The 18168-nt window shown below is 39.4% G+C and overlaps 2 protein-coding genes and 1 long non-coding RNA gene across 3 annotated transcripts in view; 1 reads left to right on the top strand and 2 right to left on the bottom strand.

The window, feature by feature from the left end:
* Window positions 1-2650: 2650 nt before the first annotated feature.
* LOC115728136 (ubiquitin domain-containing protein 7SL RNA1-like) lies at window positions 2651-3483 on the bottom strand. Its single transcript, XM_030658469.2, has one exon. The coding sequence runs from the start codon at window positions 3481-3483 to the stop codon at window positions 2686-2688; it is 798 nt and encodes a 265-aa protein (XP_030514329.1). The 3' UTR covers window positions 2651-2685.
* Window positions 3484-10281: 6798 nt separating this feature from the next.
* On the bottom strand, window positions 10282-12134 carry LOC115728134. Its single transcript, XM_048276788.1, has 5 exons — window positions 12002-12134; window positions 11514-11607; window positions 11195-11200; window positions 10611-10857; window positions 10282-10459 (listed from the first exon to the last, which is right to left on the bottom strand). The coding sequence occupies exons 1-5, from the start codon at window positions 12095-12097 to the stop codon at window positions 10381-10383; spliced, it is 522 nt and encodes a 173-aa protein (XP_048132745.1). The 5' UTR covers window positions 12098-12134; the 3' UTR covers window positions 10282-10380.
* LOC125314460 overlaps window positions 12051-18168 on the top strand; it is a 28257-nt gene continuing 22139 nt past the window's right edge. The window contains exon 1 of the long non-coding RNA XR_007197944.1: window positions 12051-12165. This is a non-coding gene — a long non-coding RNA (uncharacterized LOC125314460). The remainder of the gene's footprint in view (window positions 12166-18168) is intronic.

The raw sequence follows: 18168 nt of genomic DNA on the forward strand, positions 1-18168 counted from the left end.
TTAGCTGTAATTATGAAGTCCACTGCTTTCTGTTCGCTTCTAGCTTACTGCGCAACAGTCGCTTCCATCTAATCTGTGACCTTGCACGAAGAGATCCATTTCATCTCTCCAAGGATCAATTGAACCAAGCCTCCAGTTGAAACAGCCGAAACAGAAGTAAACGTCCATGCTTCTAGCTCAGTTTGAAGTTTGGCCGAACGCCTTTGCTTGGCAGAGAGGCGATGCCAGACAGTTAAGCCTCGGCCGGAAGGGAAGGCTCATCCCAAATCAGAGCTCGAAATTTGATGTGCCGAAAACAGAACTCAATGAGCCTCGTTTTCAATAAAGTTTTGGACCCAAGATGAGTGGTTCTCTCTTCTTTGTGGGATAGAGATGATGGAAGATCATACAGAGAAGACAAGAGAATTCCATAGGAGAGAGCTTTGATCGGAGAAAAGAGGTGGGTGATGCTGCTCTGCTACTCGAGGAGAAAGGTGGGAAATGTCCAACCTTAGGAGGACTGTTTCATCAAACAGGGCTTCCAGAGGTTCGCAAGACTCTTCTCCAACTTCCATGTCGTAAAAAAGAACCGGACAGCCTAGCCTGAAAGGATCGATTATACCTTGTGTCGACATCAATCATTCGTGGATGTTTCATTGCTGGTGGGGAAGAGGGAACTAAGTTTTGTAAGGGATCGACATAGAACGGAAGTGACCCTACTACACCATGGATGCTAAGAGCGAGGCGAAGCCCGCCCCCGTGGATTTGGTGTATTAAACATGGGTTAGGGAAAAGAGAAAGAACGACATTTTCTACGGGTTAGCCCTTAACTTTTCGTTCTGTCCATAGGCAGGCATTACCATTCGGCTCGGCGTGCCTTCCCTTTTTCACTCGCCGGAGCTTCGCGAGGGTTGCCCCCGGTTCCCTAGTTCAGATGTTTGGAATGTGAGCCCTCCGAAGGTGCGCCAAGCTGCTCAGGACATGATCTCTTTCTTGCTGTTAACAAGATGTGGGGGTAAAGGAGCAATTCATAGTTTTGAAGACTCTTCTTTGAAGAGGCATGTTAGAAAATAGGGTTTTGCTTTTGGGGAGGACAATCACGAAACCTTTTCCTTTCGTGTACATTAGACTTGTGCCTACGTTAGTCGAGGTGCGCGAAAACTAGCCTTTGAGGATTTCATGGCTAAACCCCAAAAATGAAAATCTCTCTTTCAAAGGAGAGTATTTATGTAAATAGATAAGCAATCTTTTTCCATTTGTACTATTAGCGGTATTAATAAATTAATTGGTTGCGACGGTCAGGCTAGCCAAATCCTTGTTAAATAAAACATGTGAGTGGAGGCTTTTATAACTTGCCTGCGACGGTACCGTTAGGCTAGCCAAATTCATTTATTCATTGTGTGTTATTTTGATAGAGATCTCTTATTTGAGAATCTTCCTCTTCAATGGTGTTATTTTTGAATACCCATACAATGATTTTTACTGCACGTGACCATGGGTAAATGATAATATCCTCATTTTAAATGCGAAAAAAGGAAAAGAAGAAGAAGAAGATCGCGTTTCTGCATTAATGAATTGGGGAAAAAATCAATAAAAACCTTAAATTATGCCTAGTGCAACACATTTATCCTAATTTTTCTTCTGACACCAAAAATTTCAAATTTGTATATGTGTGGCACATCTATCCAAACTTTTTCTTGTGAGATAAAAAATCTCAAACTTAATTGTGACGCATTTTCCTCAAAATGTTTTCTTTTGTGACCAAAAATCCAAACTAGTAGGCATGTGAAACATTTATCCTAAATTTTGAGGTAAATGCGTCATATGGATATAAGTTTAGGATTTTTCGTGCAAGAAAAAATTGGGATAAATGTGTCATGTACATACAAGTTCGGGAATTTTTGTGTTTTACAAAACAATTTAGGGCAATAAGTCGCAGTGAGCATATTTTGGAGTTTTTGGTGGCTTTTTCCCTAATAAATTTACCACCTAGTATATCTGATTATCATGAAATCCCTTTTTTTTCATTTTTTTGCCTCGTTCATGCGTACTTAATATGTATTACTCAATTTTTGCAATTTGATTGCCATGATATCCCTATGGCCAAATTTGCAAATTGCGTTCTCACTTAATTACAACGAAATAAAGAAGAATGATTATATTTACATCATTGTAATCTATTTAATTTAGGAGTTATTGTACATCTTGACGTTACCTTGTTTAAAAAATGTCATGCCATCGCACATTAAGTAAATGGACCAAATTTATTAGCATATTTTCTCTGCTCCTCGTTTTGCATGCCTGGAAGGAGAGCCCGAGGGTCGATGACGAGGTGATGCTGCCGCCGGGCCGGAGCGGGAAGTTCACGACAAAGGTCCGGTCCGAGCTCGACTTTGCAACAACCCGGTGGGGGCTCGGGAAGCGGTATCCAATGAGGAGAAGGCGTCCAAGACGGAGTTACTGAAAAAAAAAAAAAAAAAGATTCGGCTAGTCAAGATTGAACGAGGTTTCCTGATTTGAATATATCACCTAATTTGAGTTATCCCACGATGCGTAGGTAAAACAACATGGAATCGGCCCCCCAAAAAATAGAAATTGAACTGCTAAATTCATAGCTAGAAAATCGGTTTGAGTACAATTTGTCCAAAAAGATTGGAAGATCACAAGAATAGGAGTAAAAAAAAGAAGGGGCAAACGAGAATGGTGCTATGATCCGCCCGTAACGCTTCCGTTGAAGATCTCAATGGTGTCACCCTGCGCAACATGGTGCCACCTAAACGACCTATCTTCATCCATCACATTCTGCTTGTATATGAAGAAATAGCCTTCCTGCGGCAGATGCAACTGGTCCGACTTCTGCAGCTTCTGGAGCTCCTTCCTCAGCTCCCCGACGTTGTCCGACCCGCTCACCTCGACCGCGATCCTCTTCGTCCCGCACTTCGGCAGCACCATCACCCTCAGCTTTTTGGAGGACATGGGTGCCGCCGACGTCGTCGGGGAGCATTGCTTCATGGAGACCTCGACCTCGGCGTTGTCCGAGAGCTCGCACTCCCCGACCGACTGGTGGTCTTGCAACTCCATGCCGTTCACCTGGAGAGCCAGGTGGCCTGTGGGCACGCCCTCGATCTCGTGGATCTTGTCCTTCAATCGCGCCACCGTGTTGCTCGCGTCAATCTCGACTGAGATGCGCGCTTTCAAGGAAGCGCTCTTCACGTTGAGCTGGAGTTTCGTGCTCGGAGATGGAGAGGGTTCTTCGGCCTTGCTTGGGTTTTGGGGTGAGGCAGCATCGACCACAACGAGCTGGACGTGCGAGTTCTGTAGGATCTCGCAGTGCTCGACGTCGCGCTCGTCCGGAAGGACCTGGCCATTGAAGATTAGGGTTTGTGTGGTCATGGGGATCCCTTGGTATTTCTGGATCTTCTCTTTGATATCTTGTACTGTGTCAAAGAAACCCACTTCAATGGAGAACGGTCTTCCTCTTTGAGGCTCGAAGATCACATCCATGGCGGAAAATAAATAGACAGAAATCTGAGATTTGGATAAGCCTTTACCTTTAGTGATCGTCGACACGGCCCAAGGCATTAGGGTTTCCAACTGAGTGAAGAAGAGCTACAAATTAGTTCTGAGGATAACAGTCTGCGAGATTTTCTAACTGACAAACAAAAGGCAATCGGGGTCATTTAAATCCTTTGATTCGGACCATAAATTATGACAACCTGCGATTTTCGATAGTTTAGAACCTAAATTTACCATTTCGCAATTGTTTCAGATTAAATTCATAACTTGCCATTAAGCCCTAGATTTTGCCATTAGGCCATTTTGAGTATGCAATCCATATAAAAAAGTCATTAACTTTATTGCACATATTACGATAGTTATGGGAAAGACATTTTTTCTACAAGTGAAATAGTTAACAATCGATACCATCCTACAATCAAATTTGTAGAGTTTAAAAATCAATATCAAGTAATAAAAACATACCAAAGGTAATCGAGACAAAGATTTAATGGGGATTTGAGATATATCTAAGATAAACATATAATCGATGGAATTTGAAAAGGGTTCCAATCACATACACAATTGTAACAAAATCTTGTCCCTTATTTTTGCTAAAACCACCATAATTGGTTGGATTTTGGGACAGATGAAACATTTTTCACTTTTCTGCTTTTGTGTGTGATTCCATTTTTGCAACACGTGACTAAAAATGATTATGATTTTTTGTGAAAATTTATCTCATAACTAGAAAAAGATAGGAGCAGCCTACCTATACCGAAGCTATATTTTGAATACATGCAACATTAGAACGTTGGTAATTAACTTAGATAAGAGTTGATAACTCAAAAGTCGTTGATAATTTGACCTAAGAAAAGTTGGTAGATACTCTAATTGAGATTTATAATTTCTAAAAAGGGTTTAAAAAGTTGGTAAGCAAGGCAAATAAAAGTTGTTAAACGATTAGAAAATTTTGTACATTAAAAAAAATCTGAAAGTAACTTAAATGAAAGCTCATAACTTAAAATTTGTTGGTAACTTAATTGGATATTGGTAAGAAATGTGAATAAAATTTAGTGATAGATAATATAATTCGCTTTTGTCATAGATAAGAAAAGTTAATATAAAAAAATAAACATCATTAAATAACTCAAAGGAGGGTTGCTAACATAAATTAGGTGGTAATTCAATTAAAGAAAATTTGGTAATAACTCTAATTGAGGTTGGTAATTTCTAAAAATAGTTGACAATATAAAAAGTTGTTAACAAGGCCAATGAAAACTGTTAAACGATGAGAAAAGATGATAAAATGAAGAAAACCAAATATATCTTGGTACATAACTCAATTAAGATTCGTTAATACAAAACTAGATGATAACTTAATCTGAAAAAAAATTGGCAAGTCACGGTTACAAGTATTTTTGCCGAGTTGTGATCGCCATAAAGTCAATGGTTTCAATTGGTTTAAGGTCCAAGTGAGGATTATCACTGGCCAAATTGAATTAAATCAAAAGTAAATGGGTTCTAGTATGTCTTGAAGCATCAAGGACATTGTAAAATTCAAATTGTTGAATAATGCGCAGACAAATAATTGAAAACAACAAGGAAATTGCCTGAAAACTTTGTAGAATAGATGGCTTACATTTTTGGATGCCATACTTGCTCCATGATTGAAATTGAACATAAATTTCTTAAGGGGATAACTGAAGTACGTCAAGAAAGTATAGAGCTTACTTAAGTATGGTGGGAAAGTTTTTATAAACAAATACCAGTACTAGAATTAGGACATCTAACCAAATTTGAAGTTCAAATTCAAACTTTAGGCAAAATCTAATTAAAAGTGATGATTTTCCCATCTTCAAATTTGATTACATATTTCTTGTGAATGCATTGATCTGCCGTGTAATGATTGGTCTTAGTATTGTTCGTATCATTGATTCCTCTTGTATCTTTAATTGGCAATTACGTTATGTGTCACAATTTTTCATCGTAAGAATCACTAACTACCTTAACTTGCTTTACTTTAGGGATAATTTGTATTAGCTTATGATTCCTTGGTTACGGTTTCTCTCGGTTGATGGATTCTTCTCGACTTAATCTTTAACTTTTATGCACACTTCAAGTCAATCGGTCATGGCTATGTTCATGTAGTTCACTAAAACTATGCCTATTAAAAATTCATGATGAATGAGCTCATCATACATTGCATAGATGGGCCTTACAGGTCAATGTTATTGGCATGGTCTTCATGATCCGATGAACTTATTAGGTGTTAAAATATGTCTCGAATTTGAGCTCGTCAACGAAACCCGATCCAAGATTAATTGTATGGAAGTTGACTCAGTGAAGGAAAGTGCGGAGGTTGGAATATTGTGAAGTCTTATGGCGTGCTCGGAAACTATGATTTGGTGTAGAGTCCATGTTGAAAGGATAGTAGTTTTGTTTATACCAATTAGTAGGGTGAGATATACACGAAGTCCTTTGTTTGACCCATTCACTTGGACTCTCAAGCGGTGGGAATATCTCTGCAATATTCTCCGATTCTTTTCCTTGAAGATTTCGGTTTGGGTCTTGGTTGCTAACTATATATATATATATATATATATATATATATATATATATATATATATATATAAGGTTGAAAAGATGTATCGAGGAAGCGCCGTTTTGGTGTGGGTGCGTTGGTTTTGTCGTGAATTTCATCCAGAAATCGTGAGTTCTTGAGACCGTTTCTAAGTGAGTGCTTGACATTGGGACTTGTTTTGGGGATTACATCAGAACTCAGTATTAGCCTTAATTTGGGTTGTTTGTTTTATTCTTTGCGAGATTGGAGATTATTTCGTTAGGAATTGTGGCTAAATATGTGTGGTTCTTGGATGTAATTGGGGCTTGGGAAACACTAAGAGTGTTTGAGTGACTTGGTTTGGTTCTTTTTTTTCTGTTCTATAGTGGAATTCATTTCGTGGATGTGGTCTTTCGACCGACCACTACTTTGGTGTCTTTATATTTTGTTGTCTATTTTATATTCGTTGCTTGTTCGCGCAACAATTGGTGTCAAGCTAGGCTTTCGGTTGAAGCGATCGTGGGAAGAAGTAAAGTGAAAATCGATAGATTTGAGATGAAGGACTTTGGTTTGGAAGATGCGATTGAAGACTATTTATATCGGATGAAGTGCCTTCGTGGAGAAACCAAAGACGTGAGCAGCTGATTGGGAATTGCTGGATGACGGTGGGTGTTTTCGGCGCGTTGGCTCGTAACGTCGCGTTTAATATCGTCAAGAGAAAACCACTACGGGTTTGTGAAAGCCTTGTCGGTATGTCGAAGCCCTCTGCGTCAATAAGGTCTCTTTGTGCGACGTTGTTTAATTTGAAGATGAACGTAGGTGCGTGGTTACTATCATATCAATGAATTTAATGTGATCGTTAGTATTGGTTGGTTGATATTGACTTTGAAGATGGGTTGTGCTTTGATTCATTATCCTCTTGCCGATAGTGGTTGTGTTTCGTAGTATTCCTTTGGATCAACAAGTTTAACTTTGATGGGATTCGATTTAATTGGCGAGAACATTCGTGAAGAGAATGTGAATCGTCTGCTTTAGTAGGTGAAATAGAGGAAGAACTTATACTCGTGTTAGGAAATAGTATGATCGGCTGCTGGCGGTCTGCTGTTGGCGTGAAGAGGGGCATCTTAGAGGAATTGCTAAGGCTGAAAACGGAAGGGTAAGGAAACTAGAGTTGAATCTGCGAATGATATTGTGTAGCAAAAATTTGATGGTGTCATGTGCTTGTCGCACTAGTTGTCATTTAATGGTGGATTTGGATGTTGTTCTTTTTGCTACACCAAACAACGGTTTACTACTTATCGGCATGGATAGTAGTAGTGCGGTTGGGGACAACATGCGATGTTGTAGGTGTTGGTGATGTTAAATCGGGATGCATGATGATATTGTGAGGACATTAACTGGTAGACCGTCATGAAAAGACTTATTTCTTGGGTGCTCTGTTTTGGATGGGTATTTTTCAAGGTGGGTTCGATTGTTCGAGGTGCTCGGTGATAATGAAGGAATCGCATGGTGGCTGTTGAACTTTAAGGTGTGACATTGGGTGTGCGGATTCGTTGGAGTCTACTGCTCAAGAAGACTGGGTGTCGTTGGTGTACAGTTTGATCTGTTGTCGGAACAGCGGTCGAGCTTTGATCGAGGTGACGAATCAATGCATGTGCGATTGACTGGCTGGTAATAAATTTGCTGATAAAGGGCCGGGACACCACTAGTGCCGGCCCGTTTGCGATTGATGGCGACATTACTAGAGACGGGAAATGATCTCTGTGATGGTTGCCTAGAGGTTCTGGGATGCGCTTAGTATGGTGAGCTACCGGTGATAGATCTCCATTGTGCGATAAGATATCGGACTCAGAGTGTGGTCGTACGTGTGATTATTCTACTTTTAGATGTTTGTTTTATTATCGGTAGTGATGGTAGCTCGATGTGAGGGCAGGTGCATATTCCATGGCTTGCCGGGTGGCGGGCTCGTGTGGTGCTCAAATATAAATTCACGTCGTGTGAAGTTACCTTTCAGTCTCCACTACTCAAGTTAGGAGTGTTTGTGGGTGTTAATACGGATTGGACGGTGTTCGGCTGAGGTGGGTTGCAACCGAACTCCTGAGGTAGTGAGTCTAGCGTGGTTCGCATGGTACTTGTAGCGAGGTTGAGCTTGTAGAGCCAACGGTTGCTGTTGTGATATTGACAGGTGCGTGTTTGATCTGGGATATGGATCAGTGGTTGAACTTGTTAAAAGTTCTTGTGGGCGTTAAGGTGCATGTTGGTTGGTTCGATAGGTCCCGGTTTGGTTCAGCGTACTTGGACTTGGTGTTCGTGGGGTTGGCCTTGGGGCTATGGGAGTAGGGGTGGAGTTCGGATTCTGCAGCGATTGTGACATGGCTCAAATGTCGGCCAGGTGGGATTGTTAAAATATGTCTCGATTTGGTCCCGAAACCCTCCAAGATTAATTATATGGAGTCGACTCGAAAGGAAAGTCGGAGGTTGGAATATTGTGAAGTCTGGCGTGCTACGAACTATGATTTGTGAGAGTCCATGTTGGAGGATGTGTTTTGTTTTTACCAAATTAATAGGGTGGATATACACGAGTCAACTTTGTTTGACCCATTCAACTTGCGGTGGGAATATCTTAATATTCTCACGGATATCTTTTCCTTGAGATTTGGTTTGGGTTCTTGGTTGCTAAATAAATAAATAAATAAATAAATATAGTTTATATATATATATATATATATATATATATATATATATATAAGGTTGCAAAAGATGTTGCGAGAAAGGCGTTCTTGGGCGGGTGGTTGGTTTTGTCGTGATTTCTTCAAGAAATCGTGAGTTCTTGGGGTTTTAAGTGAGTGCTTGACTTGGACGTTTGTTCGCGGATTAATAGACTCAGTTTGGCCGATTAAATCTTGGGTTGATTTGTTTTATTCCTTTGGGTTGGAGATTATTTTGTTAGGAATTGGAGGTATTGTGCGTTCTTGGTGTTTGGGGCTTGGGAACACTAGGTGTTTATTGACTGTGTGTTCTCTCCGGTGTTCTATAGTGGTTTTTGTCTCGTGGATTGCCCTGTCCTTTTTTTTTTTTTTTTGCACATTAGGTATAGGGCCTTATGGGTTAAGTGTACTTGTCATGATCTAGTTTTAGACATTAACTTCTTTATGTTAGGTTCCGGATTTCTGGCCTGGTGTCAACCCTCACTGAAATAAATGTCTATAATTGATATAGTCGTTGGCAATACAAGATGTTGGCAAGAAAGGTGAAACCAAGATAAATGTAGATAATAAGAGAATATCTTTTGTTAGAAATGTACATAGAAGTTGCAGCAAAAGAGATTAGGTCCTAGGCGGCTAAAAAAAAACACCCTCGAATTACAGCAATCATTTTGCCAAAAAAAGCTAATGTACCAATCATGTGAAAATTATAAACGAAAAAAAGCTTGCGATATAGTTTCCATGCCTACTTTGCAAGCGGCCAGTTTAGTTTCAGGCCGGTTCCAAAGGGTCCGAGTTCAGTTTCTAGCTCCAAAAACTTATGATCATCCCTAATTGGGTGGGTTTAAGGTTCACGGGGGAAAACCGGTCCACCTTGGAAAAAAATACAGTAGTTCTCAATTCATGGTTACAATTTGGACAATTCTTTCTGGCCTCATTTCATAAAGGAGAACAAAGGCTTCTTTAGGACGAAATGGAAAAAAATAGAGGCAAGTAAATCTGCGCATGCTTTGGTGTGCAAGCTCAAAGTTCAAACACTTGATTGCCCCCAACCAACCACCACCAAAACACTCCATGAACGCCAAATTGAAACCAAAATCAAAATGACAAATGAAGAAAGAAAAAAAAAAAGGGTTTTAATTGACGAATCCTCATTGCCTTTAGTGCAACAAAGGCTAGAGTATGGGGCAGAAAAAAAAAAAAAAAACAATAACAACAACAAAAACATTATAATGCCTACAGAAGTACAAGATTCCCACTATTTGTCTCAATGGCCCATGGCCTTGTTCTCATTTGAAACATTCCTCTAGAAGGGAAAATAAAGATAAAAAAGAAGAAGAAGATTATTGTTAAATAGCCAAAAGCATGCGAGCTTTTAGCTGTCCCTTAAGCAAGCACGTCTCCTTCCACTATCTTCCATTGTCTTCAATTGACTTCACCTTTAATCACCACGCTTTGCAAATTCCATGCTCTGACAAGATTCCCCACAAGAAGGTGCCCCACTCAATGATATGTACACATGACTAATGCAACAAGCTGTTTCTAGATCCAAGAAATGATTTTTATATTTGCTATTATGAACGACTAATTGGGTGGTGTTTCAATGTCCTAACATAATTGCAACTTGATGGTTCAAGATCAAGGAGGGTTGCCATCCAGTTGTGGATTGGTGATGGAAAGGGTAAAGTATATGAGCAGGATTGTTCCCATGCTTGATCTGCCACATAGAGAGGGAAATGTTTAGTCAATTGGAATAATCACCAATGGATAACTTGCAATGTCTAGTTGGACATTTTAATGGTGTAATTTAGGTTCAATACAACTAAACAATTATATGGTTGGTGCGGAGGACACGCGAGATCACTTACAAGGTAGCAAAGAAGAAGAGAATCCTCTTGGGATAAAGAATCCATTGAAGATAAGTATGTCTCGAGGCACTCCTCCGGACGATGCATTTGCCACCCGCTACGGTGCATTTGCTGTCACCAACGACATCAGAGATGGTGGTGGCGATAGTGATTTGATGATTTGCTTGTGCGCCATTAGAATGATCGGTCGTCTTCCCTCCGGCCTCCATGTTTGGCCTTTCCGGTGTGGTAATAATAGCCTCTTCTGTTGAAAATGCCGATTAGTAAATTACGATGTTCTTTTTTCAAATCACGTCACTCATCTAACAATGAATGCGTAAAAACAATACTCCTTGAATCTTGATTGGTGTAGCCCCACCTAATTTGAAAATTCTTTACTTTAGAAGATGGAAAGCCAAAAGACAGATTCTTCTCATCCATAAAATAGAGGGTGCCGAACTCATTAACTTTATGACCTAACCCTTATCTCCCTACCTATCTTTCTTCTTTTGACCCACCATTAAAGAAGGCCATTACCTCTGGTATGGAAATAATAAATTTACTAAGGAGAAATTGGATCAATGGCTTCCTGATCTTGGTAATCACCTTTTGGAATGAGTATATTTGGTATCGATTCGATGATCCCTATAGGACGTGGTCAGTGAGAATTAATTATTGGGGACAGAGGGACCGGTAAAATGGCAGTAGCCACGGATACGATTCTAAATCAATAAGGTTAGAATGTAATATGTGTTTATGTAGCTATTGGTCAAAAAGCATCTTCTGTGGCTCATGTAGTGAATACTCTCAGGGAATGGGGAGCCATGGAACAATATTAATAAAAAGCACATCATGAGGAACGAGAACAATATCATCCAAAAAATCAAGTGAAGGTTTTAGGAAGGAAAAAAAAAACTGATCTACCTGCGTCGGTTTTGTGATCATGAGCATTGGCATTAGCAGTAGCAATAGACTTCTTCTCAGCTCCACACTTCAAACTCTTTCTTGTGACTCCTCCCTGCAAGTTTTACTGTGTTATCTTGCCATGAAGAGCGTAGGAACATTTCGCCATGTAACGGATAACAGAAACGTAAACGAAACCTAGAACACGACGAGTTATGTTTCGACCAAAGTACATTGCCATTAGAAACTTGGAAGGGCCCGGCGAGATTTTTATGCTGTTGGGGTAATTGGAAATGGCATTCGATTTGCCGTTCTTTCGGAGTTCATTGCCATTCGTACATTTAGTTGAGAATTGGAAAGAAAAACATGTTGGAACAGCCAAAAAAAAAAAAAAAGGCATTATTCTTTCCGACAAGATTATGTGGAAAAAGAACAAGATGAAAAAGAACAACGTTTTAGGGTGATTGAAGAGCCTCTCCCAAAAAAGAAAGGAAAAGACAAAGACTCACCATGATCCAGGAGCTCTTAGCACTCTCTTTCATGGCCATGTTCGACAAGCTTTCCATGTCGACAACAAAATTCTCAGAAGTTCTCTGGATTCTCATCTTTCCCAGTACGTCATAAGCCTTGCTAGATCCTCTGAGAGAGAGAGAGAGAGAGAGAGAGAGAGAGAGTAAAATTCATGGATATATGATCATTTTTCTAGAGAAAGAAGCTGTACAACTGCGTTGGAAATGGCGCGCCGAACGGCGCAATCCCGAAGATTGAAGCCGAAGCTGGCCGACTTGTTTAATGCATGTGTTGATCTTCTGTCATCCACCGCCAACAACGGGTTTGATCAAAACTTCGGGACGCTTTGAAAACGAACCTTATTCTGCACGAAAGTGTGAAGACCGAGACTGTTGTTGTGCTTCCAATGTTGGCATCTTCATCTTTTCTTCTTCTTCTTCAACAAAATGTATATAAATCCCCAGAGCAAGTCGCTGTCTCGATTTCTTTTCTTTTATTTTTTCGCTATCTTGTTTTTGACTTGATAATGAAGAGAAACTAGTCGTTCCTTTAGGCTACGTATGGTCGTCTTATCTTTTTATCGGATAGAATAAGGCTGGATTGGATGAAGATATGAGGAGATTTTTAATATCCTATGCATCATTCGTGTTTGTTTCAATATAACGGGGTGAAAATTCAAATAACGGTGCAACGGAGCTGTTTTCTCGAAAAATGGTTCAGAGTGGATATTGACTCAAATAATAGCATTAAAAAACAAAAATGAAAAGGTGCCTAGAGTGGACCAGGGCTGTCAAACGAGTGGGTTTGATAAAAAATGGTTTGACCAAATCAATCCATTTATATGTAATACAAATTTAGTGATCCAAACCTGACTTATGTCGGACCCATGACCCAACAAATGTTATTAAAGCACTCCCATTTTAAACCAAATTTATGACAACCCTTACCCACTCATTTAAAGCCCACTAAGACTCTATTTGTTTCGCAAAAAGTAAATAGTTTGAAAAGCATTTTTTTTTTAAAAATGATCACTTACATCGCTTACAAAATTGAAAGAATAGAAATTATTTACATTGTCAATGAAAATTTTTAAATATAAACTGTTATTGATAATAAGAATAATTTCAATCAATAATTATTTCAAGCAATACAAAAGGTCATTTTTTAAAAAAATATTTCCCAAACACTCATTTTTCGTGAAACAATCAAGGCCTAAAATTCATATTTATGATGCGTATATGTACAACTAATTTTTTTCTTCCAATATTTGCTTTAGTCTTTCTAATTTTCTATGATTTTTTTATATTTTTACTAGGCAAAGGATGTTAGATCTTGCTCGATCACAAGCAATGCCCTTTCTCTCATGAACTGATGCTCATCCAAGCATTGTTCAACCATCGTCTTAAGGTCGGATATGGGCCATATTCGACCCAACTCATACTCAATATATTCCCAACCCATCTCGATTTGGCCACATTAATTTTCCTTAGGGTCTTAAAATGATGTGCATCTTCTTTGTAATGCTAAATTGTCGCAGCCTCACGATCACTTAGAGCCCCCTATCTTCGTCGATAGTGTTAAAATACACATGTGAGTTGTGTTAAATAAGTCAAATATAAAAGAATTGATATGGTGAGGAACAGTTAATATATCCTATTTGACCCATAACTCATTGGGCTTTTGAGTAAAGGTGAATCCAACTGGATATGTTGACGGACTTGGACTTGGGCTTCCTTTTAGTGATCTCTCTAGGTGAAAATATCAAAGTTCTATTACGCACTTCCAACAAAGGATTTGACGGAGATAAGACATGATGGAGACCGCAAAAATTTTCACTTCCGAAACTTCTCGCTTCATCCCTTTTCATTATGCTCGCCGTCGACCTCCACCGCCGGTTGCCGCCTATTGTTGACCTCTTTCAACCACCGATCATCGCCCTTCGCCGCTCGTCATAGACCTTCACCGGCCGATGTTCATGATTGCCGCCACTCGGCCACCTCCCTCTGCTTCCAACCACTTGCCCTTGTTGACCTTCACCGGTCGTACCATCGCCGCTTGCAACCAATGTCGGTCGTTGCCCATCGTTGCCTACGACTACTGCCAATCGCCAACCACCATTACTGCCAACCATCGCCCACCGTCGACCTCCACCGATCACTACCAACTACCAACCGCTGACCACGACCCACCATTAACCTCCGCCGCCCATCGCCCATTGCCACCGGCAACCACCGCGCCCCGCTACCAACCACTAACCATTGCCCATCGTTGACTCCAGCCGCTACCAACCATTACCATTGCCCACCACCACCATGACCACCACCGTTGAGTCACCGTCTTCGACCATCGGAGTAAAAAAGTAAATATATATATTTTTTTTTTAAAAATAATATTTTTAATAATAAAAATTATTTTCAAAAGAAATTTAAATATTTTAAAAATGAAGTAGAATTTTTTCAACCACTGAAAATAATTTTTCATAGAAGATTTTGTGTAATAACATTTCAAAAGTATACATTTTCTACCGTTATCAAAAAAATTTATCTTATCAGAAATCAATTTCTGAAGCATAAGTAGAAAAATGAACTTCCGTTTCTGAGTAGAAGAAACAAATTAACTTCTAGAGCAGAAGTAGAAAAATCAAATTTTGTTTATGGGTAGAAGTAGAAAAATCAACTTCTGTCTAGAAGTTGATTTCTAAAGTAGAAGTGTTGTCATGTGTGCCCCAATTAAGCCAAAAACCACAAAACTCCTTCAACAAGAAAAGCCTTTTGTTTTTGTTTTTGTTTTTTTCTTGAAACCACAAAACTCCTTCAACAAGAAAAGTCTTTTGTTTTTTTGTGGGTAAATATTAGCAAACCACACAGTGCGAATTAGGCACATTGGTTTACATGTCATGTGAGCTGCTAGATTAAAATCAGATATTCCAGTGGCGGAAAAAAACAGAAGAACGGAAGTGTCGCATCATAGGAAAATAATAAATCGCAGCCGCAACAACATAAATAGAACTATTATTGGAAAATACATCGATTTCTAAGGGGATTTGGCGTAAGTAGATTGCCTTTGTGCTTAGTGGCTACAATATAAATTGCTTATACTCTTAACTCATGAAAATTTGTGTCAATTCAGTTCTAAATAATTTTTTCATAAGAAGTGATCTCATTTTTTCATCGAGTCCGGGTAGTGCGGCAATAAAAAAAAAAATATGCTTTTTTGGAGAGAGATTTTTTGGCCAATTGAATTCTAAACCTTTTCTCATTTGTGCCAATTCAATCCATCCGGCCAAATTTGGACAAAAAATCGCTCACATGGACATTGGCTATCCTATGTGGTGTAGCCAACACCGATGTGGATAAATTGTAAAAATATTTTAATATTTTTTCAGATTATTTATTTTTTTATTTATCCTTTTTTTTAGTTCTCTTTTCTTTTTCTTCTCTTCGTTTCCTTCTTCCTCCAACCATTCGCCGGGCCTTAGTGACCTGCTCGAGGCGAAGGCCGAATTAAATAAACAAAGTACACAAAAAAATATTAAAATATTAATAAAAATAGTCAAGTTAGTGCCTATTGCTTCACGTAGGACAACCGGCGCCTTTTGTCGGTAATCTCTGACCAAAATTGATTGAATGGAGTGAACTGTCATAAATATAAAAACTTCAAGATTTAATTGGCAAGAAGAAAAAGGTTCAAGGTTGAGTTGATATAATTGCAACAGGTCTATGATTTTTTTTGGTAATTTTCCCGTTACTTCCTTAGAGTAATAATTTTGGGGTGTGGAAACGAATTCTTTTTTGTTATGAGTAAACACTGCCTCAAACAGCAGCCTATCATAGATTCAAATGGTCAAAATTTATCCAACCAACAAGTCCCATTGAAAGATTAGATCCTCAAATAAAAAAGCCCTAATTTCAAAATCCCCAATCTCCCTTACCACCCAACCGTCCTGCAGCGACCACGCACCCATCACCTTGGACTGCCGGCATTGGCGCCGGCCACAACTCCGTGCCTTTTTGTTCGCCGCCGTTATCTTCATGCTCTCTTTTGCTACCTTGGTAGGTTGACAGCAGAGACCAGAGGCCAGTTACGGAGGCAATCGATGATTGGCGAGGATGAAGCGCCGAAAATGTGTAAGTTGTTCCATATAACGTGGCAACTGCTCGAGTTACAAGTTGGCCAAAAGCTCGCAGCGTCACTCAACTTACCACCCCAAGGAAAAAGTGCTAGAAAAATCCTGACACTATTGTATCGGTGTCAATTTAATTTTAAATATTTTAACCTAGAGACAATTCAGTCATTTCTGCTAATTTTGACCGGATACTGCTAACATAGATGTTGAGCGGTTTACGTGGCGTGGCCGATGCTCAAGTGAATATTTTAAATGATATTTTAATGTATTAGTAAATTTATTTTTTTATTCCCTTTTTTTTTTTTTTTCTTTCTTCCCTCTTTCCTCTAGTGGCTGGCGAGGCCGCCCTCACCAGATCTCGCAAGGCCCACTTGCCCAAGCGACGGATGGCCTTGCCGGATCTCGCAAGGACGGCCTCGTCGGTGTTCGCTCTCTCTCCGGTGTGGCCAGCCCTTATCGGCCACCTAAGGAAAGAGGGAAAAGAAAGAAAGAAAAGTAAAAAAATAGATAATAAATAAAATTATTAAAATACTACTAAAAAATGTCAACGTTAGTGTTGTCCGTATGATGTAGGCCGTCCGGCATCCACGAGATACCATGCGGGTGATCGGTGATATGCATATGCTTCAAATGCCGCAATATAATTGTAACATTTTTCTGTATATAAAAGTCCACATGTATCGTTCACTGTCGTGATCACTGATCACGACTTTTTCACTAGTGCCTCATTTACATTTTAAGACAGCTAGATGCGCAAATCAAAACCTAGAACTTGTCCTAGGATTATATGGGGCAGTGATATTCTCTTTGGAATTCTAAACCTCCCGGCTCGCAAATTCCGGATCGCATGCATTATGCATCCCCAGCTGGGATGAGTTTCTTTATATCAGTAATTGAAGGATTGAGGCATGCGTGGATCCAGTCAACAGAGAAGGAAGAACGTGGTGAATGTTTTCATAGAAGAATTAGAAAGAAACGCGTTCGTTGTCGACCTCGAAATTCTTATCTAGATCCAATCCTCCATGGACCGAGCGATCTCCGCCGTCGAAATTCGCACGATCTCATTTATCCAAGACCCATATTATTGTCAGGATTTGCCGATTCGGCACACAATTGCAACAAAATAGAGCATAAAAATAAGAAAGAGAAATCGAGACATACAATTTATCTAGGTTTACCCTCAAATTAGGGCTATAATTAACACATTGTACCTTTCTATTATATCACTCAATTATAAATGAAAGAGGTTGTATAAAAGTAGCTATTCATGGACCCAAATTCAAATTATTAAAAAAACATGAGCTCAAATTATGAAAGTCCTCTAGCGGCTCGAGGATGTTGCCCTTGCGACCCTCGCTCGCTCATCGGAGAGCAAGATTCCATGCTTTCTTATTGATTGAGAGTATGAATATGAACCACACCCTATCAATTACCGACGGTTGAGATTCAAGTGGTGATGAATAAATTTGGAAAGCACGTGGATGAGGAAACAAAATTCCGGCGGAGAGCGAGGAAGAAATTCTCCGTCTTCTCAACCACTTCTTTCCCTTCAAGGCACGCAATCCTGTCCACGCATTTCTTTTGACGATACTAAGTAAAATAATCTCGTATAAATTTCAATTAAATACGGGCGCATCTTCAGTAGTAGCTGGTTTGGCGCCTGCTGTGCCTAAAGTAGATGAGATTCCATAATTTGAGTAATTAGGGTTTCAAGGAGCGAATGCGCGTGTATGGAATTAGAATGTACAGAGCAAGTTCCATCACATATATAGAATCCTAAACTCAAAAAATGATGTAGGCGTAATGCCGGGAGAATTACAAAAAAAATCCTAAAGTTGTGCCAATCCAGTTAAAAACTTTTTTTTTTTTTGGCCAATTAAGTCCTAAATTTTTTATATTTGTGCCAGTTTAGTCAAGTCAATTTAGGTTGAAAATCGTTGATGTGACGGTGCTAACGTGGACAATTCTTAATAGCATTTTAATAATTTTTCAATTTTTTATTTTATTTTTCCTTTTATTTTCGTCCTTCTTCGTCCAGCC

Source organism: Rhodamnia argentea, chromosome 3 (genome assembly GCF_020921035.1).
Source record: "Rhodamnia argentea isolate NSW1041297 chromosome 3, ASM2092103v1, whole genome shotgun sequence".
Classification (NCBI taxonomy): Eukaryota; Viridiplantae; Streptophyta; class Magnoliopsida; order Myrtales; family Myrtaceae; genus Rhodamnia; species Rhodamnia argentea.